This window comes from Sodiomyces alkalinus (genome assembly GCF_003711515.1).
Source record: "Sodiomyces alkalinus F11 unplaced genomic scaffold SODALscaffold_2, whole genome shotgun sequence".
NCBI classification, from domain to species: domain Eukaryota; kingdom Fungi; phylum Ascomycota; class Sordariomycetes; order Glomerellales; family Plectosphaerellaceae; genus Sodiomyces; species Sodiomyces alkalinus.
In genome coordinates this window covers 4,270,822-4,293,312 of record NW_021167080.1, presented here as the reverse complement: position 1 = coordinate 4,293,312, position 22,491 = coordinate 4,270,822, and the positions used below count along the sequence as shown (strand labels likewise).

At 55.5% G+C, this 22,491-nt stretch overlaps 8 protein-coding genes across 8 annotated transcripts; 4 read left to right on the top strand and 4 right to left on the bottom strand.

The window, feature by feature from the left end:
- Positions 1-6: 6 nt before the first annotated feature.
- Positions 7-560, bottom strand: SODALDRAFT_376841 (hypothetical protein; the record flags this gene model as incomplete). Its single annotated transcript, XM_028614849.1, has 4 exons — positions 429-560; positions 277-356; positions 78-151; positions 7-35 (listed from the first exon to the last, which is right to left on the bottom strand). Exons 1-4 carry the CDS (start codon positions 501-503, stop codon positions 7-9), a joined length of 258 nt encoding a protein of 85 aa, XP_028468938.1. The 5' UTR covers positions 504-560.
- Positions 561-1,825: 1,265 nt separating this feature from the next.
- Positions 1,826-2,115, top strand: SODALDRAFT_330840 (hypothetical protein). Its single transcript, XM_028611305.1, has one exon. The coding sequence runs from the start codon at positions 1,859-1,861 to the stop codon at positions 2,057-2,059; it is 201 nt and encodes a 66-aa protein (XP_028468937.1). The 5' UTR covers positions 1,826-1,858; the 3' UTR covers positions 2,060-2,115.
- Positions 2,116-2,520: 405 nt separating this feature from the next.
- On the bottom strand, positions 2,521-6,347 carry SODALDRAFT_291665 (hypothetical protein). Its single transcript, XM_028608673.1, has 7 exons — positions 6,279-6,347; positions 5,684-6,209; positions 5,194-5,537; positions 4,763-5,066; positions 4,117-4,679; positions 3,750-4,040; positions 2,521-3,665 (listed from the first exon to the last, which is right to left on the bottom strand). Exons 1-7 carry the CDS (start codon positions 6,318-6,320, stop codon positions 2,934-2,936), a joined length of 2,802 nt encoding a protein of 933 aa, XP_028468936.1. The 5' UTR covers positions 6,321-6,347; the 3' UTR covers positions 2,521-2,933.
- A 1,492-nt stretch (positions 6,348-7,839) lies between these two features.
- SODALDRAFT_330836 (MCM-domain-containing protein) lies at positions 7,840-11,282 on the bottom strand. The gene is made up of 3 exons (XM_028611304.1): positions 11,110-11,282; positions 8,644-11,011; positions 7,840-8,551 (listed from the first exon to the last, which is right to left on the bottom strand). The coding sequence occupies exons 2-3, from the start codon at positions 10,861-10,863 to the stop codon at positions 8,243-8,245; spliced, it is 2,529 nt and encodes an 842-aa protein (XP_028468935.1). The 5' UTR covers positions 10,864-11,011; positions 11,110-11,282; the 3' UTR covers positions 7,840-8,242.
- Positions 11,283-11,741: 459 nt separating this feature from the next.
- On the top strand, positions 11,742-14,086 carry SODALDRAFT_307690 (hypothetical protein). Its single transcript, XM_028609072.1, has 2 exons — positions 11,742-12,154; positions 12,290-14,086. The coding sequence occupies exons 1-2, from the start codon at positions 11,966-11,968 to the stop codon at positions 13,793-13,795; spliced, it is 1,695 nt and encodes a 564-aa protein (XP_028468934.1). The 5' UTR covers positions 11,742-11,965; the 3' UTR covers positions 13,796-14,086.
- A 1,192-nt stretch (positions 14,087-15,278) lies between these two features.
- On the top strand, positions 15,279-17,167 carry SODALDRAFT_272791 (amino acid permease; the record flags this gene model as incomplete). The annotated part of the gene is made up of 3 exons (XM_028607856.1): positions 15,279-15,585; positions 15,723-16,062; positions 16,156-17,167. The coding sequence occupies 3 exons, from the start codon at positions 15,279-15,281 to the stop codon at positions 17,165-17,167; spliced, it is 1,659 nt and encodes a 552-aa protein (XP_028468933.1).
- A 641-nt stretch (positions 17,168-17,808) lies between these two features.
- Positions 17,809-18,858, bottom strand: SODALDRAFT_322328 (hypothetical protein; the record flags this gene model as incomplete). The annotated part of the gene is made up of 2 exons (XM_028609711.1): positions 17,809-18,482; positions 18,621-18,858. 2 exons carry the CDS (start codon positions 18,856-18,858, stop codon positions 17,809-17,811), a joined length of 912 nt encoding a protein of 303 aa, XP_028468932.1.
- Positions 18,859-19,766: 908 nt separating this feature from the next.
- On the top strand, positions 19,767-22,487 carry SODALDRAFT_330833 (hypothetical protein). The gene is made up of 5 exons (XM_028611303.1): positions 19,767-20,455; positions 20,537-20,659; positions 20,734-20,849; positions 20,957-21,500; positions 21,591-22,487. Exons 1-5 carry the CDS (start codon positions 20,069-20,071, stop codon positions 22,470-22,472), a joined length of 2,052 nt encoding a protein of 683 aa, XP_028468931.1. The 5' UTR covers positions 19,767-20,068; the 3' UTR covers positions 22,473-22,487.
- The last annotated feature ends 4 nt before the right edge of the window (positions 22,488-22,491 follow it).

The following is a 22,491-nucleotide window of genomic DNA, read 5'->3' as shown; positions in this document are numbered from 1 at the left end:
CTCACTTCAGATCAGCTGCACAAGCCATCCTATGCCTAAACACACAACGTCAAGCGGAACATGGTATATAACGCAACTCATGGTCTGTAACCAGATGCCGGTGCCGAACAAGACGATGTTGAAGGGCCGAAGAGCCAGTACACAGTTATCTCTACAGTGTGAATGAAGTACGTAGTGATAGGGATGCCAAAAGGCGGTGAGCCTTTGCCAAAATCCGAGGTCCCAAGTCGGCTTTTGCCTAAGGTATTGGCAGATGGTGCTGGGTGCTGCAGTGACCCGAACCAGCTGAAAACCTGCCTGTGAAGCGAAGCTTCGAGCTCAGGTACTTCGACGGTCTCTGCAACGACCTCTCCCTTCTGCAGATACAATAGGTCGCGTCAAACGAGAAAAGAAAAATGATCGACGAATGGGAGTTTTCTGTGGTGTACACTGGCCGACAGACGGCTTAGAACACGGGAGATGATATAGATGGAGATGGCCCGGGCCGAAATATAGGTCGCCATGGGCTCCGACAAGGAGGCCCAACCTTATTTCCATGGCGACTTGCCACGTCGAAAAGGCCTTCTTTCTTGTATTGGCGGCGTCTATTGTTCTATTGTTCCTCGTGAGAAGTTTCAATGTTAGTCATCAAACCTTGTGCGCCGAAGAACAGAAGAAAAGCGACCGGAAGAATCCCGAGTTACGTCCGGTCACGTGACTCGCCCGTCAGTCTGACTTATATCTCCCATGTTGTTTCCGGTCACGTCGTCTTTCTTTCATCCGTGCTTTCCACGCTGGCGCATGTGGGTGATGCCGGCCTGCCGAGCCCGACAAGCTTTTTCTGCCGCAATCCAAGCTGTTTTTGGCCTAGAGGTATCCCTTTCTTGTCATGGTATGTGGCCGTATGTGGGCTCCGTCCGGCGCACGGCATGCAGGTCTGCAGGTCACAACCTTTGGGTCAGGCTGGCCGGGTACGTCGGTCGACGTGTACTAGGAAGTATTCGCAAAGTAGCTTGGGCTAGTAGAAGCCTTTGATATCGCAGTACCATTACCTTCACGTTCGATTGCTGTACGATGTGTATACTGCGTCCTGTAGGCAAGACTCTGGTAGACACACCTTTGCGGGGGGTCCCGGGCTGTTTCCGAAAGCATGACACAAGCTTTTCTTCCAGCTCTCTTTCTTATCCTCTAAATCCCCTCTACCTTTTTTTCTTTTTCTTTTCTTTTCTTCCTTTTTTTATTCTCCCATTTTACTTTTTCTCCTAAACACCTCGATCTGGCAGCCTCGCACCTCATCACCTCTCGCCGCTCGACCCACTCGTGCAGCCATCCTCGATATCGAGCAAATTCCGTTGGCTTCTTGCTACTGACAAGGTATGATGTACATCAATGGATGACGGTGTGTAATACCTCATTTTGGACCATGTCTTAATGTTCACCTTCAGTCAAACGAGTCTAGTCGGAGCAGACCTCCAAGCGACTGTCTGTGTCTGTGCCTGTGCGCCATTGAGGTAGGGATACCTTTCTTTTCTCCTCCATTACTCTGCCCTCGTCTCTTTCAAAGGAGGAAGAAACCCAATGGAAAATTGCCGTCAAATGGCTACACAATTTCCATTCATTCGCCAATCGTCGCCTTCGTCATATTGCCCTGAGTGGCACACCCGTGACCCACGTGGACGCGGTGCGGGCATCATTCTGCTCTGTGGTGTTGCAGATGCCATATGCGATCATCTGCATGCAAGCATTGATTATTATTTTCGTCGCATTTCGCATCGTCAGACCTCTCACTGACTGGCCGTCCACTAGACAAATCTTTCCTTTCTCGATCTAACGTCTTCCAAACTCCCACACTTTCCCGCGACAAATCCCCTACGCGAAGATGCCTGCCATCAACGCCATCGTCGCCCGCGATGCGGCGCACCAACTCGCGAAACGCAACTGGGCAGCGCAAGAACCCGGCGTCGTAATCGTCTTCTGCATTCTCGGTGCCGTCGGTATCGGGATCCTCGCCGTGCTCCTCTACAAGTACATCTCGCGCAAGAGGGCCGAGAAGGAGGCCCGTGTCTCCCAACGAATCTAACCACTCCTTGGTTTATTTTTTATTTTTTACCTTCTCGACTTGGTGCAAACCCGTTTTGACCGCCGAATATTTTGCCACCTAAATTCCGTTCCCCTCCGAGGCCATAAGACGGGACTACGTCGCGGGAACGGAACAGTCGTGCAAAGAAATGTCACATATGCGACGGGCATCGTGGCTTTACAAAGTATGAAGGGGAAGGGACGTTCGCAGTTATGTGGGGGGCGTGTATGTATGCGTATGTGGGTGCGCCGTTTGGGTGGATTCGGTGGATTTATGGGGGGAGCATTTTGACGATCTCTTGGCCTATCCCATTTCCTTGGCCTCGGCAGTAGAGTTGAGGTGTGTATTGCTTCACGGTCGAGTGGTTTTTTCCCCCCTCTCTCTCATGACAGCTTGGCATGAGCGAGACAGGGGGAGCCATCATCGTCAGGGTGTGAGATGGTAATTTAGAATCTTTTATTCTCTCGTTACTTTGCAGTCTAATAAAATAAAAATATGGAAAAGATACCTAAAAATAGCAAATAAGAAATATCCGTAAAACAATCGCCCGGAACCGTGAGCTTGGCGTACTTGGCGGGATACTTGGCGATCATGACAGCTCTTGGCAGCTCTGAACGTTGTTGAGACACAGTAGGAGTCTACACGCGTATCACCTAAGCATAATCTCGAAGTCCGCTGCTTTTGAAGCTTTTCGCAAAGACTGCCCAGTAGGCATAAAGCAGTATTCCGTGATATCCGAACTTGAAGGAGAAAGCTAGGGGCACAGGCCCGAATTTAAACCGGTCCCGGAGTCCCCTATACCCCTTGAGGCAGTCGCCGATTTCCGGATCAGCCGGAAGGTGAACAGTAGGAAGCGAACAAGCCACAGATCTATTCACAACCACGAGCGACTCGAGCTCAACGTCTTAAAGCTGCTCCTCTTACCGCCCGTCCCTTTCCCTCCCGCTTCGCCTCCATCCCCACCGCCCTCGTCATACCCACTCGTATTTGCAGGCTTTCCGCCCCAACCCCGTCCGCCCCTCTTCCCCGACGCCACCGCCCTCGGCCCAGCCTCTTCGAAGAAGTAATGATTCACGCTCCGCGCAAAGCCGACCCGCCACGGTGCGACCAGAGCCCTGGAATCAGGTCCCGCGCCGCACGAACCGCTCACGGCCCCGCTGGGCGGCGAGTTGACCGCGAGGGCGAAGAGGTTCTGCGGCTCGGTGAAGTCGGTGACTAGGCCGGAGCGGGCCAGGAGGTAGGCGAGGCAGAAGCTGTTGATGGCGAAGACGAGAAAGAGGACGACGTGGAAGATGTTGTGCCAGGCGAAGGTGTGCGAGGACGTGTATTCCTGCGTGCGGATCGACGCGTTGAAGGGTTGCAGCGCGCCCGGGGCTTCTAGGATCGGGAAGGGGTGCTCCCAGTAGTGGACGAAGGGGGTGGAGAGGGAGGCGATGCTCAGGGTGGAGGACGAGAGCACGGCCAGGGCTTCGGCGATGGAAGGGAGCGCGGCGTTGAGGGAGGGATGGGAGAGCACGAGCTGTGATAGGATACGGGCGTTGGACGCATTGACGTTGTAAGTGCCGCCGTTGAGGTCCATGGAGAGGCGCCATTGGTCGGCAAGGTTCTGGACACATGGTTTAGTAAAAGGGAAACGAGGAAGTGGAGGAAGTGGGGGAAGTGGAGGAAGGGGAGGGAGGAAAACACATACTGCCCAGTCGGCGTTGGGAATCGACCAGGTTACGTCCGGGAAGGCTCCGACATAACTGTCCACGTCATCCGGATCCTCGCAGTGCGCACGCAGATGGGCACCAGCTGTGCCGGAGATGTTGAAATGAGTCGAACAATAAGGAGATACCCAGGACCGCATCTCGCAGAGGGTATAGTTCGCCATGGAGGCGGGCTTGGCGAGAACGTAGATTGCATCTCGACTTGGTTGGTTCCATTCGGCATGTGGCCCAACGTAAGAGGTGTTCACCAACATGTTGAAATCGGCAGGATACTACCAGTTGTCGGGTTAGTCCTGAAAAGAAAAGAAGAAGAAAAGGAAGAAAAAAACAGAAGAAAAAACCACCTACGAGCTGAAAGACGGGTGGTCGTCTCTGATATTTCGGACCCCATCGGAAAATGTCGTCCACCGCAGTTCGGTTCAGCCACTCATCCTCCGCAATGACCGGCACCTCTTCATTCCACCTCTCGTGGCCGATTATCTGGTCATCCACACCGGTCCTTTCCACCTCAGCGTCCTCCCATGTGGTGTAGACCAGAGGGGCGAGCTCGTCCTCGTCCATATTGACGCACATGACGTTGACCGCCGGCGACACGACGCTGGCCTTGATGGTATACTCGCCCACATCTGACAGCTCTTGCGGCTGGAGGATTCCGTTGACCGGATCGGTGGCTGCAGCGTACACGCCTGGGTGCGGCATGGCCAGGGTGACGTTATTGATGATGCGACCGTACTTGTCGAAGAGCCCAGCCACGTCCGCGTGCTCGGCGTCGATCCAAGCCGACGTCATGGTGGTGTTGTCATGCAGTATCGCTGTGCCGACCGGTCTCCGCTTGATGTGTTCCTCCCGGCCGACCCCTGTCATCTGGATATCCTGCCATGCGGCCAAGAAGGACATGAAGTTGCGGTATGCTTCAGTGAAGGTCAGTTGACCACCCGTCTATCAATGGGGGAGAAGGGGGACGGTAAAAGATGACAGTTGAGGTCTTTCTTACATTGTCCCGAGAATTGAACGTCAAGACAGGAGCCGCCGGCCGTCAGTTCGCCCATGGGATCCAACTGACGCAGTGGACTGAGACAGGCCTCGTTGACAAAGTTGGGATTGGCATACGAGGAGCGAACGCGACCTTCCAGCAGCTTCCTCTCCCAGCCGCCATACTTGAGCTTTGGCGTGACCATGGCCTCGGACGCGGTGGTGTAAAACATGGCGGCGAGGGTGGCGGTCAAGGAGACGGCTCCGAGGAACGTGAGACCGGCAGAGGGAAGCGTCTGCCAGTGGGTGATGAGAGACCCCGGTTGCTGTTTGTCGCACGAAGGACACATAAAATCAGCTTACAACTGATCGATAAAGACGGAAAAAAAAAAATTAAAGGGGGAAAGAGGAAGAAAAGGAAAGAAAAGAAAAGAAAAAAAAAGCATCACGAACAAGAACCCAGTTCCTCATGGTCATTTCGGCCAGCGTCATGCCGCCTGCTCCCTTGATGAAGGAACGGCGGGTCAGAACCTGGCCGAGGAAAGAGATGAAGACGGTGACGAAAGACATTTCAATGGTCTTTGCGAACAGCGTGGTAAGGACGGAGGCGGTCGATGGGGCCATGCCGCCGCTGGTGGAGATGGCGCGGCCCCATCGCGGCTGGATGATGGCGACGAGGAACCAGAGGCAGCTGAGGGCGGTGGAGTAGATGGACAAGACGAGGATGGAGATGGACAGCCAAGAGGCACGGCTCATGTAGACGTCCTTTTTCGAACTACAGTAGTTCGGCGGTTCGTCTGGGGTGAAAAAAAAAAGTGAGGAGGTTAGCAAAACATAAACACTTGCAAAACAAAAACACTTCTGCCCGGACATGGCTTCGAGTTTTTGACTGGCACGCGAGGTCGAAGACGAAACAAAGCGGAAGATCCTCAGAGGCACATACTATATCGTGTACTGAGGGGTTTGTCGTCGTCGTCGTCGTCGTCGTCATCGTCGTCACGGTCACCGTTTTGGTTGGCGATATTCTGAGTAGTAGTCGTAGTAGTATGAAAATTCGGCCCGAGTGTATGACCCGATCGGTCCGTGTTTCCCAGACCGACGTCTTCACAGGTAGTATCCGCGGCACCGGTGATGACGATGCCAGGCGAAACTAGCCCCGACTGTTGCGCATCGTCGTACGAGGGACGGGCCGTGTTGTCCGTGTCCGCCGACGGGGTCCGTGATCCAGACAGCCAAGCTCTAAAGCGGGAGGCTGGAGACTTTCGCGGCGACGAAGAGGCGGAATAGGCGGGCGGGGGAGGCGAGGCGGCGCTCAAGTCGGGTGGTGTCTCCATGAGGGCTTGGAACGAACGAGGGGTTGCGGGTGTGCTGGCCTTGGAGCCGACGGGCACACGAGGAATAGACCTCGTATGTTGAATGTGTTGAGTGTGTTGAGGGATCATCGGGCTACTGGGACTAGGGCCGTCAGACTCGTCCAAGTCGAGAGGGCGAGGGCGTGGGCGTGGGCGGCTGGATGGGCGTGAAGATGGGTCCCGAACGTCGTGAAAGTCGGCAAGGTCTATCGCGTCGTCGGACGGCATGCGCTGGTAGCCATCGCGACGGAAGATGGAGCAGCGGTTGACACCATCATGGCTGACATGGTTAAGAGGAGTAGGTGAAGTGGGCAGAGGCGGGGTCTGCGCTGGAGTGAAAGAAAAGGAGTTGGCCGATGCGAGGAGGGTTGGGCGAAGCTCATCCTCTTCTGACACCGGGCCCATCCTGAAAGGCGGCTCCTGGTGCAGGTTGTCGTTTTCAGACATGATTACCCGTCGGTTGCTTGGGTTGTCTGATTCACGCTCCCTATGCTGCGGGTACCCCGAATGGGGATTCGACCATGGCAAGCCAGTGGTGGTGGGAGTAGGGAGTAGGGAGTAGGGAGTAGGGAGTAACCCTTGTCGCTCGTACGAACAAAGACTCCAAATGCCTCGAATGGCCCGGCCTTTCGAATCCTCCAAGACTTAGTTTAGTTGCTTTGTTCGAAGGCTTGCATGCATAGGAAGGGCTGCCAGCAGTGAAGCAACTCGAACTCGATGCTTTGGTAGACTGCGGGCGGATAAGCGCAGAAAGGGAGACCCAACAGGCTGTCGCAAAGGACAAACAGCAGATCGCATAAGCATATAAGCCAAGGACGGAAAATCAAGAACCAACAACCGTTCTTTTTTCTCCTTTCCTCGTAGACAATTGACCCTTGCAGTGCAAGGACTCTCAAGAGGTAGTGAAGAGGAGCGAACAAGGTGTCTAAGATGATTGTGATTATTCGAGATGGACCGAGGAGAGAGAGAGAGAGAGAGAGAGAAGCAAAAAATAAAAAAAGAGACACACACGCAAAACACAAAAACAGAATTAGATGCCTAATTGATAATTGGTGTAACACGTCGCAACGTTATTTTTTCATAGAATATTATGAGAAAAGAGACGCAGGAATAAACAGGGCTGGAATAAGGTAGGTAGCAGCATTTTTGGGGGCTAGGTAAAGTAAGGTAGGTAGGAAAATGGGTTGAGAGGAGCTTGGACCAGAATTAGCGACCGCTGCCCACGAGACTTGAACATAACTGGGATTCAGGGATCAGGGTCGAGGAACAGGGGGGCCCGGAGAGGAGAAGGGTCCAAGTCCCCAACGTAACAGCCACCGAATAAAGGGATGGACGAGGATGAGTTGGAGATAACGGGCCCGCCACCGTTGTACCTAAGGTATTGCTCCTCCGTTCGGGTCGTTCCGCATTTAATTGCTACGAGCACTCCCGAAGGAAGCTCGAGACAAAAAGAACCAAAATGCAGCAACCCGCAACCCGCAACCCGCAACCCGCTAATCACTTCGGAGGACATCCCACCTCTGTTGGTGGCGACGGGTGAGTTGGTTATTAATAAGGTAATTACTTCTGTCCCTGATGGCGGCATTGCTGGTTGAGGTACGTTTCTACGCGGACAGTGCCAAGACATTAATTGGCTCTGTCCTAAAAATAGTATCTATACCTTATCCCTCTCCCCATATCGATTGGTCGATGTTGCCTAATCCCCCGGCTAGACGTGGACATGACATGATTCCCCATTTGGGAAAGGCTCGGGGCAAATGATTACTAACTGATTAGTACTAAATATCCGTACAGTGTAGTTACTCCGTATTCCGTACAAACCCGAACTGTCCAACAGAACTCGGTTGATGCAAAGAGACGACCCCGACTCTTTCTCTCTACCTCACACTATTACGGAGATGGAGATCAGAACCCCCCAACCAGAATATAATCCCATACAACTCGGAAATAAGAACAGTTTAATATATGAACCCAGAATTATCAATTACCATTGCCTGATCATTTTCTTCCCAACCAGCACAGAAGCAACCGTCATAAAATGCAACACAAACTCACTCATAGGCGTCGTTCCTAGGTATCCCTTCCAGCCATCCCTCGTCAGACCTCCCCAACAAACAAGCTTTCCATTATATACAGTTCGCTTGTCTGGGTCAGGCAGCGACAGACCCTACTCGCCTCGATGGCCGTCCCGCCCTGCGCTGGGAGTTGTCACCGCCGCTGCCACCGCCGCTGCCACTGCCACTGCCGCTGCCACCGCTCGCGCCCGGCCGTGGCCTTCCCAGCGTATACTTGGCAAACGCCCGCGCCAAGGCCTTCTTGCAGCTGAGCTTCTGGCTGGCGACAAAGCTTTCTACCGTCACCGCGATGGCGCGGTCCATGTCTTGCGACGAGCAGTACTCCGAGAGACGCATCCGGCAGAATGCCTCGCTGATGCGGATGACGGCTTCCAGATGACGAACCTTGTGTGTGTGCGCTTGGGTTAGACTGTCTGTGCATTTCTGGACCGATTTTATGCATTTGGAAAAAAAAAAAGGAAAAAAGGAAAACTCACCGTAATGGGATACGCTCCCGTCGCCAGCGACTCCCGTCTCATGTCGGAAAACAGTCGCGCCACCTTGTCCTCGTCCATGTGATAGAGCTTGGGCGACACACGTTCGCGCGCATACAATATGTACTTTCGTAGAAGCTCCTGCGGGATCTCGTCCTCTTTCTTCCCGCCCTCGGCTTGCGTGTCCTGCTGCTGCTGCTGCTCCGAGTCGTGTTCCACGTCCATCGACGATCCTTGCGTCGCCGCCTGCGCCGCCTGCGACAGCGGGTGGCTCCGGCTATGCGAACCCACGATGAAGCGCGCCAGCCGCTCGTCTTCCGCCGGCTCGACCGTGTCGCGGACCACGCACAAAATGTCGAAACGCGACAGGATGGGCTCCGTCAGCTGCACGTTGTGCGAAAACGGGATCGTCGAGTTGTAACGCCCGCCTTGGGGGTTGGCCGCCGCGATGATGCCGCAGCGCGCCTGCAGCGTCGTCACGATGCCCGCCTTGGAGATGGAAATGGTCTGCTGCTCCATGGCCTCGTGGATCGACGTCCGGTCCTGGTCGTTCATCTTGTCGAACTCGTCGATCAGGCAGGTGCCCTTGTCCGCGAGCACGAGCGCGCCGCCCTCCAGCGTCCACTCGCTCGTCAACGGGTCGCGGCGGACGCTGGCCGTCAGGCCGACGGCGCTGGCCCCCTGGCCCGTCGCGAACACGGCACGATGCGCCGTCTTCTCCACGTACTTGAGCACCTGGGACTTTGCCGTACCCGGGTCGCCGAGCAGGAGGACGTTGATGTCCCCGCGGACGTGATGCCCGCCCTTGCCCACCTTGGCGACACCGCCAAACAGGGACAGGGCGACGGCCGTCTTGACATCCGCATGGCCGTAGATGCTCGGCGCGATCGAGTTGATAATCTTGTCGACGATGGCCGGGTCACGAGACAACTTCCGGATGGCCTGCTCGTCTTCTTCGGTCAGGCGGAAGCCGGCAAGCTGATCGTGCGACTTGACCACGTTGTTCGCCTCGAGAACGGTGGCGAACACGGGGAAGCCGTTGCGGTTGTTGAGCTGCGCGTCGTAGCTGTTCCTGTAGATGCCCGTCACCTCGATCTCCTCGCCGGGCTTGGCCTTGTCGATAAGGTCCCAAAGCAGAATCACGTCCCGGTGCCGGGGGAGACGGCCCGCCGGGACCGTGCCGGGCGATTCCTGGAGCGTGAGCTTTTGGTAGTTCCGGTACACCGTCTTCTCCGAGTTGAGAGTGAAGGGACCCCGCGACTGGCAGTTCTGGCAGTACGTGATCTTCACCTCGACGTTGGACTCTTGCTGGAAGGGACCCAGCGTCACCCCGCACTTGGTGCAGTCAAACTTGACGTATTTGAGCTGCGGAAACACGCCGGTACGGCGCGTGACCACGCCGCTGACGCGGACCAGACAGTTGAGATGGGACTGGCGCAGCTGTCTCAGGGTATAGTGAACGGGCAGGTCGAAGATGCGGACGTGAATCTCGGAGTGGATGCGCTCGTAGTCGGGGTAGTGGAGAAGGACGACATCCATGGCCACCTCGTCGAAGAGCTTGAGCATCTCGGCGGGGGCGTTGGCGAGGAAATAGGCGAGAATGGCCTTGGACGATGACAGGTGATCGTACGACACCTCGAGCGTCTCGGCGTTGATCTCGCCAAGGGTGCGAATCCGGTTGCCGTAGACGGAGGACCCGCTTTCGTCGATGTATTCGGTCAGGAAGGCCTTGAACTCCCTCTTGATGGTGCGTTGCACGAAGGGCTGCGAGACCCATTCGGTCAGGGTGGCCGCCTTGACGTCTTGGAGGGCTTCCAAGGAGAGCTCCTCGTCCATGATGTCGGCATCCATATCCTCGTCCGGGTCCTCGTCGTACGCATGGCGGCGTCGACGGGGCTGGGCCGTGAGGTCGATGTCGGCGTCGTCGTCCTCGCCGGGAAGGAAAGCCGCGGGGATCCGTTGCCGGCGGGCCACCTCACGATCCCTGCGGGCTAACTGGGCTTCGAGTCGCCGGCGGGCCCCGAGGTCCATCTGATCGTAATCGCCTCCGTCGTCGAGGCCTATCGCTTCATACGTGTCGTCTTCTTTGTCGCGGTAATCTTGTTCGAACCCTTCGCGGAAGAGGTCCACGTCGTCCTCGGCCATTTCGTCCACGTCATCCAAGTCGTCCTGAATCTCGGCCTCCTCTTCAATGTCGTCCTCGTCGTCAACACCGTGTGCCATGTCGAAGGCCGGCGGCGAGGAAGCCATGGGACTTGACGGGGTGGCGACGGAGGAGCCATCGGGGCCAGTCGTACGGGACCGTTTGCGACTTGACCTCGCCGATGGTCCCCTGTTAGCGGCGCTGGGGTGGTTGCGAAGGGGAGAACTGGGGCAGCGCGAGTCAGCATGGGATGAAAATATGAATATATGAAAATATGAAAACTGAAATCCTTCATCGATGCGCTTTGGGATGGGGGAATTCCGGACCTCATTGTTGCGGTGAGCTTAGGGCGGTAAGGTCCCCTGATGACGATTGGCAACAAGTCGAGTTCACTTTTTTGGGTACCTATTATAATGAAAGAAAGAGATATCAACAGAGAGGGGCGAAGGAAAGAGAGGGGGAAAGGTCGGCGGTATGTGTGGTGTGTATCGAGACGAAGGAGGAGCAATGGAGGGGAAACAAATGGAAGGCCCCAGTGACCCTTTCCTGCCCGTGCGTCAACCGTCCACTGGACCACTGGTCCACTGGTCCACTGGAAAGGCGCGTCGCATTCCTGGAACGCGTTCAGGGGAAACGCGTCAAGTGGCACTAACCCTGATCGGGATGACGCGTAAAGTGGAAGCAGCCCACCACAGTGCTGCAGTGCTGCAGTGCTGCAAACACAGTGAGACATTGTACCTGATACTGCACCCCATACTCTTGTACCATCCTAATACAGAATCCTGTTGATCACATGCATATGTGGATAGAGATGTACTTCTCGCTAGGTATATGAGTGGTCTGCGACTGGGTACCTTAAGGTACCTTATTACCTTACCTTACCTTAGGTACTTCGCACAATCATATCGCGTCTTTGGTGTCTTGTAGCTCTGAATTAGCATCATCGAGCTTTCCTATCCTTCTAACTTCCAAAAGTCCTGACATTTCCTTAGGCACTTTTAGCCATTGCATCCATTTAACTGGCCATCGTTGATCAATAATTTCTGAGCTCTTCTGATTCTTCCGTTCTAACGACTTTGTTCTTCAAGTATTTCCGTCGCGCTGTCGCAATTCGACGGTCGATCTTCTTGTCCACCAAGTCTCGCAATCCATCATCCATCCTCCTCCGAATCATTGATCACCATGGATCCTCCCGCCTCGAACGCTTCGCAGTCCGCTGCGGTAGCCGAAGGCGATTCGAACGCCGTTGCTCCGAGCCCAGCACGCAGCGGCAGCTTCTCGTCGCACAAGTCCGACGATTCTCAGACCGCGGCCGATTTCATTCGCAACCAGATGCAGCTCGAAGCCGATGCTCGGGAAGCGCTTCCTTATGTACGTGCCAAAAACGCTCAACTTTTTATCCTTGACGCGACTTCCCTCGCATTTTCTTTTGATTGCTTTAACTTGCCTTGCTCCGCCCGAAGCGGATAGCTAGCTAATGCTAATTCGAACTGGTCCAATCTACAGAGCATCGAAAACTGCACCAAGATCCTGGGCCCTCTCCGCCAGAGCGTCTTCGCTTGCCTCACCTGCACGCCTCCCCCCCATAACCCATCGGACCCCTTCTCACCAGCCGGCGTCTGCTACGCCTGCTCGGTCCAATGTCACGGCGATCACTCCCTGGTCGAGATTTTCACCAAACGCAACTTTACTTGCGACTGCGGTACTACGCGCCTGCCCGCCGCCAGCACCTGCGACCTTCGCGTCAACCCCAGCACGAACACCAAGGGCGGCGTCCACTCGGAAGAGCCTGACGCCAATAACAAATACAACCAGAACTTCCGGAACAGGTTCTGCGGCTGCGAGTGCGACTACAACCCCTTCCAACAGAAAGGCACCATGTTCCAATGCCTTGGCCTGGGCACCACCGAAACAGGCGGCTGCGGCGAAGACTGGTATCATCCCGGCTGTCTCGTCGGCATGGGTCCCAGCTGGTTCGAGAGCATGAAGAAAGAGAAGCCCGGCAAAGATACCGGTGCGCCACGGGCCGCTGAAAACACCACCGATGACGGATCGCTTCCCACAATCTCCGAAGAAGCCGAACGACAACAACCGCCACGGGAGGAAGCACCCACTAACCAAGAAGAAGAAGAAGAAACCGACGACGACGACGACGACCCGCCCATGCCGCCCGGCTTCCCATCCGAAGATGATTTCGAAGGATTTCTGTGTTACAAATGTGTCGCCGCGTATCCGTGGATCAGGAGGTATGCAGGCACCAAAGGCTTTCTTCCTGCTGTGTTCACCCAACAGGATGCGCCGGCGGTCCAGAGGCCCGATACGAAGGGAGATGCGTCGAACAAACGCAAGGCGGCAGAGGACCCGGAGGATGCATCTCAGACAAAGCGTGTGAAGAGTGAACAAGAGGAACCCGCGACGAAAAAAACCGGCCCCGCCGAGACATCATCAACGGAGAAACAACAAAACGGAGAGGCCGCCAACGGGCAAGGAAAGCAGCAGCTCGAGCCTGAAAAAGCCTCGACCTCGACCTGCAGGTGGGCAACCCTGCCGAACGGCCCTGACGACGCCCCCTTCTCCATCTTCTTCACCGAATTCTTCCGCGACCACCTCTGCCGCTGCTCGGACTGCTACGTCTCCAAACTCAACGCGCATTCCCAGCTGCTCGAAGAGGAAGAGACGTACGAGCCCCCGCTGTCCGAGGACGGCGGCTCGGAACACGGCGGCTCCACCCATGGGAGCGGCAGCCTGCTCGAGCGCGGCGAGAGCGCCTTGCGCAACGTCGATCGCGTGCGCGCCATCGAGGGCGTCATGGCCTACAACCATCTCAAGGAGCAGCTCAAGCCGTTTTTCCGGGAATTCGCCGACAGTGGACGGGCCATCGGTGCCGAGGACATCAAGGCCTACTTTGCTAAGCTGCGCGGAGATGACCAGGGCATCAGGGAAGCGGGGGGCTCCCGTGGTGAGGGGGACGACGATGATCACGATAACAGGAGAGAGCAGAGCGGATACTAGGTGCGATGGGAGAGCTAGGGATTTTTTTTTTTTTTTTCGTTTTTTGTTTTGTGAAACCGGAACAGGGGGTGATTGTGTCGCCCGGTCGGTGGATAAATCTGTACAATAGTGGTTCAATTGCTCAAGGGGTACTGGTGGTCTTCCTACTGCTGTGAGGCCAGATATCACGGGGAGTTGCGGCGTTGGGGGTGGCTACGACAAACTTCACGCGGGATACCTTAGTTCAGGAATTGATTACCGATGGATAGGGCCGAGCTGATATTTGCCTGACAATGAGCAATATTTGCCTCTACCTGAGAGTGAACAGAGAACCCATCACCTACTTTACCAAACCAGTGTAGCATACCAGGGGGATCACGCCTCGACGCCTCGACGCCTCGATGCATCGATGCCGCCGATTTCGAAGTGCTCAGCTGCCATGATTCGCCATGGCTAGACCTCATGACAAGTTCAACCTTCCAAGCTGCCCCCTATCACGATATAGTCAGCAGAAACCTACACAGTAAGAGGCGGCGTGGCCTGGTGCGTCTAGCCCCTGTTTGCCGACACCCGGTTGGTGCTGGACATTCCGTACTATGTAGTATCTATTCCGCACAGAGTAGATCATGCTTGGCTTGGTAGCCTGGTACTCCGTAATGTTTACCTCATGTCAGACTGGAGAACAGCCAAGATAAAGCTTATTTCCCCTGATGCCGACGATGGTGTTGCTTGATCTGGCCTGTTCCGGTGGCCACGAGCTGTATGTCCGAAGGAGAAGAGAGTTTGGTCGCGGATATTGTGAGATTCAGAGAACAATTGCGTGTTCTTTTTGAATCTACGTCCCTGGCATCAGGATCCCGTCCCCATGAAGATATAAAGAGGTGTGGTAGAGCAGGTTCAGCATCCTGTCCTTGGGGGGAGGGAGGGAGGGGAATGATTCTCTCCTTCGATAGTTTTCTCTCCCGAACCATCCTGGTCACCTAGGTCCGCCACGGTAGGCCTTAATCCATGGATCCCGATCCCCCTTTGCCTCGCTGCTATACCCAACTCGCTCTTGTTAACTGTGTGCGAAGTAAGCTCCTCAGGCGCTCGTAATGGCTGGTCCATCACGCCTACGGCTTCACCGCCAACATATCGCTCTCGCAGATAGGAGAGGGGAGAGGGGATTGAATGAAGTATGTAGCCATATAGTGTCAAGTGGCTCTCACGTAAAGGAAGTTCTTAACAGCCACTCCCGTGGGAGAAAGAAAGTTACTTCTTCAGGAGAACTATAACTGTTGACGTCCGAATTCCCCCCCTTCTCTCTCCCCTGATTTCCTCCTCCCTTGTTCACCTACATAAGCGGACGTATTTTTTCTTGAGTCCATGTTATTTAGTGCTCGTGTAAACCACCCAAGACCTCCTTGCTCGAGAACTTCATACCTATCCCTGACGGCTCCCGTTACTCTCATCGTCAAACATGTCAAGAGACGAGACTAAGAGAAATTCCCTTGAGATTGCCGCTATGCCTATCGAGGCGACATCCTCCGGCACCAGTCAGGATGCAGCCCCGAGCCCATCGTCAGGCCCATCGTCGAGCCCTACCTTGGACTCGGGTGACGGATCGGGCGACGGATCGGGCGACAAGCTACGACGGAACATTAGCATCCGCCATATGATATTCATCGCCCTCGGAGGCTCAATAGGAGCCGGCCTATTTGTCGGCTCTGGCGCTGCGCTGAGTGCAGGCGGTCCTTTGAGTCTGGTGCTGAACTTTTCCATCGTTGGTTTCGGCGTGACCTGCACAATGGGCAGCTTGGGAGAACTTGCCGGTAAGTGTTCTTGTTGTCTTCTTGTCTTGTTGTCGTGTCTCTCTCGCCCTCTCTGGGTGTCCTTCTACCTCCCTACCCCTCCAACCCCCTTTTTTTCTTTCCCATTCCTTTAGTCCCATAAATAACACCCCCTTCAGCAACCTTCCCCGTGGCCGGTTCGTTCTACGAATACTCGAGGCGGTTCGTTTCCGAGGCCTGGGGCTTCGCCATGGGTTGGACCTTCGTCCTGAACTGGCTCATCATCTTCCCCTTCGAGATCACTTGTATTGTGTCCCAAGTCAAGTTCTGGGGCGATCGGATGCTGCCGGCCTTTATAATCACCCCGCTTCTCGCCACCCTCATCGCCACCTCCTTCTTGGGTTCACGTTGGTACGGAGAACTGGAGCATGCCTTTGGAATCGGCAAGGCACTTGCTCTGGTGATTTTCATCTTCATGGCCCTGTGTATCATCGGTGGCGGAGTGTCGTCGGATCCTCGGTAAGTGGCCTGGTGATTCTGAAGCGGAGCTCGATATGGATCTACACCTACCCGGTCTCAGAGGTGCCTCTGCTAACTAACCCCTTGGCATAGCCAAGGAACCGGAATCTCGTTTTGGCAAGACGGCTTGGCCACTCGAAACGGGTTTCCCGGTTTTATGCTCGTTTTCCGTGTCGCCGGCATGTCCTACGGAGGAACCGAGCTGCTCGGCATGACGGCGGCGGAGTGCAACAACCCCAAGAAGGCCCTCCCCCTGGCCACCAAGGTCACCTTCTTCCGCATCCTGGTCTTCTACATCCTCACGCTCTTGCTGCTCGGCTTCGTCGTCCCCGCCGATGACCCCCGGCTGGCGTCGACCGGGAAGGGCGCCCAGGTGAGCCCATTCACCCTGGCGGCGCAGATCGCCGGCATCCGCCACCTGCCGACCTTTTTCAACGTCTTCATCATCGTGGCGCTCGTCTCCATGGCCAACGCGAGCATCTTCGCCTCGAGCCGCGCGTTCCAGGCGCTGTGCCAGCACGGGATGGGACCCCGCTGGGGCGCCACGGTAAAATGGGGGGTCCCCCGCTGGGGTATCGTCCTGGCCTTCGCGTTCGGAACCCTCGCGTACGTCACCGTGGCGCCCGGCGGCGGGGCCATCTTCGACTGGCTGCTCAGCCTGTCCGGCGCCTGCAACTACTACACCTGGGCGTCGATCTGCCTGAGCCACATCCGCTTCCGGAGGGGCTGGCGCGCGCAGGGCAGGGGCATCGGCGAGCTCCTCTGGAGCAGCCCCTTCGGCGTCTGGGGTTCGTGGGTCGGGCTCTGCACCTGCGTGTTTGCCCTCCTTGCCAACGTGATCCCCGCCATCCTACCCATCAGCGGCAAGCACCATGCGGTCGACATTGTACGAGACAACATCGGACCCATCATGCCGTGGATTTGGTTTCTTGGCTATTTCTTCTGGTCGAAGAGACGAGGCGCTCAGCCCCAGCCCCAGCCCCTTCTGGTTCACCCCATGGAGATGGACATAACGAGCGGAGTCCGGCTGAATGAAGACGTTCCCTTCTCGGGAGAAATGGGCATTGTCGGACAACCAAAGAATGTCCCGATCAGCCAGGTGTAGAGGTTGCCTGGCCTGTTTTGAATTCGCCATAGCGCGCGTTTTTTCTTCATTTTTTTCTCTTTCTTCCACAGCGGCTTTGCTTTGCGATGGTGTTGGTATGCGGGCTTATATGCATGAGTACATGAGGATACCCCCATTGATTTTGAAATGGAAAGACTTCAAAGAAAGGGTCGAAGGGGTCGAAGGCGAAGGGGAAGGCGAAGGGGAAGGCGAAGGGGCGTGGCTGATCACGCACCAGTACTATGAGCGCTATCTCCATGGCGGGAGGGATGGGAAAGGCCGGTCTGTCGAGTCTGGAGTTGTGAAAAGCAACGGGCAATGGGCAATGACACGAGTCTCACATGAGGGGACCGACCATAGATAGGGCAACTCTATGATGAGCTGGCGACCGGGACAGTGATAGAATTTGCTCAAGGATATCGAGTTACAAGCCGTGTCCCCAGTGGCATTCAATTCAGCATGCTCTTAATCGTGTCACCCCTTGACGCCGCGCTTGAACGTAAAAAGTCGACCCGGTTGACAATGTGGAAAAGACATGGAAAGGGGAAGGGATACAAAAGAAAAGAGAAGAAAGAAAGAAGCAAAAAAGCAGTCACTTGGTCAGGTCAGGCCTTCTCAGCCCCCATCCCTCACGGCAAAGGTCACTGACCCGATGAGCCCGTACTGGAAACCGTACTCGAAGGTCGTGGAGGAGGCGCGGGCACAGCCATAGGATGGCCCTGGTCTCTTTGCATAGGCACACCGCCGAAGACGGCCGACTCGCGAGGTACGGTGCCCTGCCCGTCTTCGTCTTCCCGCAGACCGATGGAGGAGGAGGATTGCTCCTGGGCCATCTTACGGTCCAGCTCCTTCAACCGCTCCTTCTCGGCCGGGTCGACCATGTCGTCGTCGTCGCTCCAGAGTGGATCGTCGTCGGCAAGGTCGGGCATGGCCATGCGCTTCCAGAAACGGAGCTCCTGCCTCGCGGCCCGCTCGTCGACGCGCCTCTCCCATTTATCCTTGTCCTCGTCGTACCTGCGGCGGAACTCGCGGAGCAGGCCGTTCGCCTTGGTGGCGCGGCCCTGCATCTCCCAGATCTGCTCCCGGAGCCGGCTGTTCTCGGCGCGGGCTTCGGCCAGTTGGCGGCGGTAGGACTTGTGCCAGGAGGCGACGTCGGCGACCTGCTTGGCCTTGTAGTCGTGGAACTGCTTCAGCATCGTGTTCATGGCCGTGGCGAATTGGCTGAGCAGTTGCGCGTTGGCGTCTCGGCTGTATTTGGCCTTTTCTAGGGACTCGGAGAGGAGGGAAACGAGGGCGTCGAGGTTCTGTTCTTGGGCTACGAACGAGGATGGTCCCCATGTCAGCGCGATTCTGGACCTCGTTTTTCTTTTTTCGTTCTTTCTTTTCTTGGTTTCCCTTCTTTTGCCAAAACAAAGGCGCGAGGGAAAATCAGTCAAGAGACCCGTGTACGAACCGTTAATGTCTTCCGCCGCGAGGTTGATCAGCTCCTCGTTGCTCAGAGTCTGGACCCGTGCACGGCTTCGCACCCTTCCCAGGCCAGCGACGATGTCTTCGGTTGCTCGTCGGTTTTCCAAGAGTTGGCGACTCAACTCCTCCACCAAGCCGTAGATATAGTTAAGCTCGGCCTGCTGAGCAGCGGGAGTAGCAAGGCCCATGCCCATGTTACTGGAGATGCCTCCCCCGCCGTTCATTCCGTTCATGAAGATTGATTTGTTTTCGAAACTATAAACTGTGTTGCTGGTTGTTGTTGGTTTTGTCGTTGGGTTTTTTTCGATGTCGTGGTGATTATTCTTTTGGTTGCTGTCGACCTAGAAGGGATGCTGACAGCGAAAGGCCAAAAGTGAAGTATTCCGAAATACGAAGTACGTCGCACACCTGAGGTGGATGGAGATGTGGAGAGGACGTCTACCTAGTACAGTGTCACTTCGTCGAGTGGTGCATGTGGGTTCGCACAGTGCCTACACGTACCTGTAATCTAGACGAAATAAACGAAGCGATTCTAGCATTTTCCCACCAAGATGTAGGGTACCCGTGCCACGCCCCATTTAAAACTTGGTTCGTTGGAACTCACCAGTTATTAACTGGTGCTGGACAGTCTAAGCGCCAGGACAGTTACATCGCCACTTACTTCTCTACCCGCCAAAACTCAAGTAATGACTACTATATTTTTACTATTAAGTGAAATACTAGTAAAGTAGCTATATAGAAAATTTTAGCTAAATCGCTTTAGTTTTAGCGGGTAGAGAAGCAAGTGGCGATATGACTGTCCTGGCCGTATAACTATCCAGCACCAGCTTATAGCTGGTAAGTGCTAAACGAACCAAAATAAGTGGGGCATGGCACGGGTAGGACCTACCGGTAAGTCGGCCAAAGTTACGCAAGCCGCGGGCGCCTTCGGCGCCCGCCACTTCCACCTGCCTAGGACCAAAACGTCTGAGCCCGCTGAGATAAGGGCGTGGCAACGAGTGCGACGTAATTCCTTCGCGGCACCGCGTCAGAAACGCGTCTCACCCACTGCCCCACGCGACTAACGCAACAACATTCCATCATCTGCCTTCTGCAAAGAGGCTCATTCAGGTACCTTATTCCATGTACCTTAGGTACCGTACCTGGAACCTTGCATAAGGCACCCCAGATACCTGAAGATACCTTAAGGTACCTTATATATTACCTCCTTGTAAAGCCAATTTCTACTCAACTTATCATCCTCTTGCTCACAGGAGAGGCCTGGACTACACTTACACGATGGGAGAAGTCATCCAACAGTTTGCATCTCCCTCGTCTTGTTTCTAAGAACCTCGACGCCTTCAATTCGCAGGATTCCGCCCGCTCTCTCGAAGACAATAAGCCCTGGAAGATTAAACAACAACACGTGTCTCGCGCTTCGTAGCCTCCATCACAATGTCGGGCAAAAGCAACTCATCACTGCATTTATACTCCCCGGATGCGGCTTTGGTCCGTGGCCGCGATGCCTACGCATCGGGACGACACAAGAAGGCCATCGAATACTTCACCTCCATCATCAACTCGTGCGACTGCAACCGCCGCGACCGCCCCAGGATGTGCCGCTGCAAGGACTTTGAGAGGGTTGCCCAGGCAGGGACCTCTATTTTCCACGAGGCCATGTATAACTGCAGGTGCAATGTGTCTTTGAAGTGGGACAAGTGTCATGATCCCTATCACATTCGTGCCCTCGACTACCGCGCTGCCGTCTTCGAAAAGGAAGACCTCCACCTTGCCAAACGAGATGCTGAGTGGCTTTTACAGACAGCTCCTCGTGCCCTCGAGGCGAGTTCCCGCCCCTTTCCCCAGCAACAACATCGTAGCATGCTAGGCAGGTCACAGGTCGTACTGACTTATCGTGCTTAGGGTTACCTTCGTCTGGGGAAGATCTACCGAATGGAGAAGAAGCCCAAAGTCGCCCTGGCCATCTGGAATGCTGGTATTGAAGTCGGTCGCAAGGAAGGCCTTGGAGGCAGCCGGAAGATCAAGGTCAGCCACCTATGGTCTATCTATCACCGACATGTCGTAGATGGTTTTGGTCCGTCACTAACGTACCCTGGCAGCAACTTTATGAAGTGAGGCAGCCGTTGCGAATGCACTATGTCCGAGTGGATCCCATGACACTCCCTGTCGAACTGGTTGAACATATCTTCTCTTACTTCCAACTCACAGACCTCTGGTACGTCCGCCTTTTTATTTTTATTTTATTTTTATTTATTTTTATTACTTTTCTTCAAATCAGCCCTTGCGAGTTCCCGGCTCCTCCTCTGCTGACCCTTACGGCAGCCGTGTCCAAGGCGTGTGCAAGCGATGGGACTACTTCTTCGACTCTCGACCATGCATCTGGAAACACATCGAGTTCCCCGCCGGATTAAAGAGAGCACCTCCCTCATCCTGGACCAAGACGCTGGCCAACAGGATGCGCGGCGCTGCCAAAAGCCTAGTCATACCGAGTCCCGTCCAGGAGAGGCTCCGAGAGACCCAGTGGCTTCAACTTGCCGATGCCGCGAAACAGGCGAGGCGCCTGGAGTTGGACTTCCGCCACGGGCCCATGCCAAAGCTGCCATCCAATCGCCAGTTCCCCAGTCGGCTCTCGTCGCTGAAAATCATCTTCTCCGAGAGTAGGGGTCCTCGTTATTTCGACCTGTTCCTGGACCAGGAAGAGAACGACTTCTTGCGTGGCATCCTTGAACGCTGCAACTACAACCTCGAATCCCTCTGGCTGGGACATGCGCGAGTACCATGGTTGTTCCAGGACCTGCCCCCGGCTCTGCCCCGGCTCAGGTATCTACGTATAAGTCGAAAACAAGACGCTTCTCTTATCTCCCTGGTATGTTCTCCTCCCTCCCTGTCCCCGTCCCGAGCCGTTTTCCTTTGGCGATAGGGGGGCGTAGCAAACTAACAAACCACCACTACCAAGCCTTCATTAGCTGCCGCCACCCCTCGTCTTGAGCAGCTCTACCTGGACGGGCCTTGCTCTATCGAATGCACCCTCGACGAAACTCCTTCATGTCCAGGCGCATGGTCCGATTTGAGGGTGGTCATAGCCGAATGTGAGGTATCCTCCTGGTTTGATTTAGGGTGGGCGAGCAACAGCCCAATGAACCCCGAAAAAATCCGCGTGCTCGAATCTCGCTCCGGCATGTTGGGATTCAGGGACGGTCTCGGCATGACTGTAGGCGCCCTCAGCAGCGTTGGCCAGTTTCTCCGGAAGTCTATGGATTCCCTGGAGCGGTATTGGCTCGAGGCGGCGACCCCCGATTTCCTTTCGCAGGAGAGGCTTCAGGATCCCCTCGTCACCGGCAAGCTCTACGAACTGGGACTTGCCTTCCCCGACACTGATCGTGACGACACCATGTGGGGAGAAGATCCTCTCCCGGCCCAGGCCTTTCTCCAAAGGCTTCCGTGGTTATACGGTGGGCCAGGCGTCCGGATGCTTGGCCTCTTCGACTTCAACCTCGACTCCGGGCTCACCATACCCGACTCCCTCCAGCCTCCCGGAGAGGATCGCCCCAAAGTCGAAAAAGATCAGGCCGCCGTTCTCGTCGCCTTTATTGAGTCTTTTCCGCGGTTGGAGACCCTGGTGCTTGGATCCAAGTTCTGCGAGGCCAGGGAGGTCGCCGCCCTGACCGAGGCCGTGGTTAATCGGGGTAAGATCAAAAAAATCTACCTGCGGGGCGTGACAGGCCAGTTGTTTCTCGATATCCGGGAACTGGCCGCCATGAAGGGAGCCGAGGTCATGGTTTGGCAGCGCAAAATTCCTTGGCCTTACCCGCTTAAGCCGCATCCCGATGGCCTCTAATGACGAAAGGGGGGAGGAG

Excerpts from the sequence above, each read along its gene's own strand:
- SODALDRAFT_291665 (XM_028608673.1), bottom strand. The coding sequence starts at position 6,320 with ATGCCGTCCGACGACGCGATAGACCTTGCCGACTTTCACGAC. Across the intron at positions 5,067-5,193 it reads CCATGAGGAACTGGGTTCTT|CAACCGGGGTCTCTCATCAC; the intron begins GTTCGTGATGCT and ends TGCGACAAACAG. Across the intron at positions 3,666-3,749 it reads TTCCCAACGCCGACTGGGCA|AACCTTGCCGACCAATGGCG; the intron begins GTATGTGTTTTC and ends CCATGTGTCCAG.
- SODALDRAFT_330833 (XM_028611303.1), top strand. The coding sequence starts at position 20,069 with ATGTCGGGCAAAAGCAACTCATCACTGCATTTATACTCCCCGGATGCG. Across the intron at positions 20,456-20,536 it reads CAGCTCCTCGTGCCCTCGAG|GGTTACCTTCGTCTGGGGAA; the intron begins GCGAGTTCCCGC and ends TATCGTGCTTAG. Across the intron at positions 20,850-20,956 it reads TTCCAACTCACAGACCTCTG|CCGTGTCCAAGGCGTGTGCA; the intron begins GTACGTCCGCCT and ends CCCTTACGGCAG.
- SODALDRAFT_307690 (XM_028609072.1), top strand. The coding sequence starts at position 11,966 with ATGGATCCTCCCGCCTCGAACGCTTCGCAGTCCGCTGCGGTAGCCGAA. Across the intron at positions 12,155-12,289 it reads CTCGGGAAGCGCTTCCTTAT|AGCATCGAAAACTGCACCAA; the intron begins GTACGTGCCAAA and ends TCCAATCTACAG.
- SODALDRAFT_330840 (XM_028611305.1), top strand. The coding sequence starts at position 1,859 with ATGCCTGCCATCAACGCCATCGTCGCCCGCGATGCGGCGCACCAACTC.
- SODALDRAFT_330836 (XM_028611304.1), bottom strand. The coding sequence starts at position 10,863 with ATGGCACACGGTGTTGACGACGAGGACGACATTGAAGAGGAGGCCGAG. Across the intron at positions 8,552-8,643 it reads CGGGAGCGTATCCCATTACG|GTTCGTCATCTGGAAGCCGT; the intron begins GTGAGTTTTCCT and ends CACACACACAAG.